The sequence below is a fragment of the Penaeus monodon genome, chromosome 38, assembly GCF_015228065.2.
Source record: "Penaeus monodon isolate SGIC_2016 chromosome 38, NSTDA_Pmon_1, whole genome shotgun sequence".
Classification (NCBI taxonomy): Eukaryota; Metazoa; Arthropoda; class Malacostraca; order Decapoda; family Penaeidae; genus Penaeus; species Penaeus monodon.
The window spans coordinates 5,180,491-5,182,990 of record NC_051423.1 but is presented as its reverse complement, the minus strand read 5'-3'; the positions used below and the strand labels follow the sequence as shown (position 1 = coordinate 5,182,990).

The window sequence follows — 2,500 nt, the reverse complement described above, 5'->3', positions numbered from 1 at the left end:
ATAAAATAAACCCCTGTTTAAAAAGAGAAAAAAAAAATCACTATAATAAAAAAAATAAGTATATTAATACACAAACAAATAAATGGAAAACCTATTTTTTTTATATCACTGATCCTGTTTTAAGATTTACTTTATCCATGCTATTTTTTCTCCCCTCCATCCCCTCACCAAACGTATGTATAAACCCATTTAAGATTAGATTTACCCGTTTCCCCATAATTTCCCGTCTATTTCCGCTAACCCTCCCTATTTCACTAATCCCTCTCCTTTTTACATTCATTCGTCAGCCAATTCGACACAAACTATGTACATATCATATAATCATGTATATTTTACGGCAATCAGTCTTCCTATTTTTTCAATCTATATCCCTATTTTTTTTTTTTTTTTAAGGTTTTACTTAGCCATCGTTCCCCCTGTTTTTATTAATCATCTTTCTTTTTACAGATTCTCCCCACTTGTTTTTGTTTTGTTTTTTAATCACCGTCTTCCATTCCTTTTCTTTACATTGGCAGATGTGTTGAGGCAATTGACACTCAAAAAGTGTTTATTATTTGTTTCTTGACTCCTCTCAGTTTGAATTAATCCTTCTTATTCTATTATATAATCCCTATCTTCACTAACATTTTACTTTACGAATTTTCATCTATTCCTAACTAACGCCACTACCTCTTCTCCTTCTGTATGGGTAGATATGTTGGAACTAGGCTAAATCCTTCCAAATTCAGTTAATCTTCCCTATCTTTACTATTTTACAAAACCCTATTACCTTTCATTACTAATTCCTCTCTTCTGTTCTGACTAATCTCATTTCCTTTCTCCCCTTACAGTGACAGATGCGTCGGGACACCTTCCAACTTCCATCACAAATTCTTCTCCCAATTTTATGTATATTTTCTTTACTAATCCCTTCCCTCTTTTCCCACACAGCTAATCTAATAGCTAGTCTTTCCTGTTTTAACTAATTCTCCTCCCCATTTTACTCTTCCTTTCTTCACTAACTCCCCTCCCTCTTCTCCCCCACAGTGGCAGACACGTCGGGACACCGGGCGCTCCCCGTAGTGGTCTACATCCACGGCGAGAGCTTCGAGTGGGGCGCCTCCAACCCTTACGACGGCTCGGTCCTCGCTGCCTACGGGGACGTCATTGTAGTCACTCTCAACTACCGCCTCGGGCCCCTAGGTCAGTCCCCTGTTTGGTTGCTCTGGGTCTAGTGTAAGTCAGGTAAGCCAGGTGCGGGGTCTGTCAGGGGACCTTTTCTGTGTTTGTGGGTGTGCGTGTGGTGGTTGCGATGCTTGTGGTTTCGGTCTTGTTTTGATAAGGTACTATGTCTGTCGGCGGATTTTTTTTTTTTTTTTGTGTGTGTTTGTGTGTGTGTGTGTGTATGTGTGTGTGTGTGTGTGTGTGTGTGTGTGTGTGTGTGTGTGTGTGTGTGTGGTGGCTGTGGTGGTGGTCTTTTTTCTACTAAGTAGACGGTTTGTCATGGTATTTGTGGTCTTTTCTTTAGTGATTTTGGTCCAGGGCGTTGCTAGTCACTTTCTAGGAGGTTGTGTATAGTGTGAGTTTTCTAGGGAGTTGTGGTTCAATACTTGGTGATGCTAGTTAGTCAAGAACTTGCTAATCATTATCTAGGTGCTTTCGGAGTAGTGTATATTCGGCAGCATTTAGAATGAGACAGTAAAGTTATTGTCAATCACTTTCAGTGTTCCCTGTATAAATCCAACAGGGAATGGTCTTTTCGCATTTCGAATGAGTCATAGCACTGCCACTCACTTCCGGTATGGTGTGAATGAGACAGACCATATGCCAGTCACAGGCAAGCGTAACTCGTAGCCATTTACGTTCAGCCTGGTGTGGACGGGTTAGATAATATGTCAGTCACTTTCAATCTGACGTGAATCAGTTACTCTCAGGTTAATTGCCAGTCACCTCTAGACTGGTATGAATCAGACAAGGCGCTGTCAGTTACTCCCATTCTAACTGGTTTGTAATACAGTTTGGAACCATTATTGTGGGAATCGGTGTTGTGGTGTATTGTTTTCTGTTCTAACACTTGATTTCTTTTAAAATAATCCATGCACACTACGTCTATTTTCAGTCTTCTTATCACTGAATGTTCCTTGAAGTTTGTCTTCGTAAATCTTCTTAACAATTAAGTATTGCATCAGCTTGTCTCGTAAATTTCGCCACCGTTTCATTATTCCGACAAAATTAGTTTTAATTAGGATGATAATAAGCACTTTCTGAACATTAGCAATTTCGCTTCAGAAAGTGAAGTTGTTTCCCCCTGGAAAAAAGCTCACTGATTATTATTCCTCGAACACATTAACACGTATTTGTGCTTTAGTAATTTCGGCGCATATGAGGCCATTTTCTGTTCACACTAAAACACATTAAGAGGGGAGACTCAAGGATTTTTTCTTTCTTTTTTGGGTGGTGAGTAGTGGCCCTTTTTAAACATGTAAATAGATGCGAATACGTGGCATACCCCTCCCCTTCT

At 39.6% G+C, this 2,500-nt stretch overlaps 1 protein-coding gene across 1 annotated transcript in view; it reads left to right on the top strand.

Annotated features, from left to right (window-relative positions):
- Positions 1 to 2,500, top strand: part of LOC119597117 (neuroligin-4, X-linked-like) — a 117,778-nt gene that overhangs the window by 99,638 nt on the left and 15,640 nt on the right. The window contains exon 3 of the mRNA XM_037946600.1: positions 1,027 to 1,182. Within this exon, the coding sequence (XP_037802528.1) occupies positions 1,027 to 1,182 (156 nt within the window). The remainder of the gene's footprint in view (positions 1 to 1,026; positions 1,183 to 2,500) is intronic.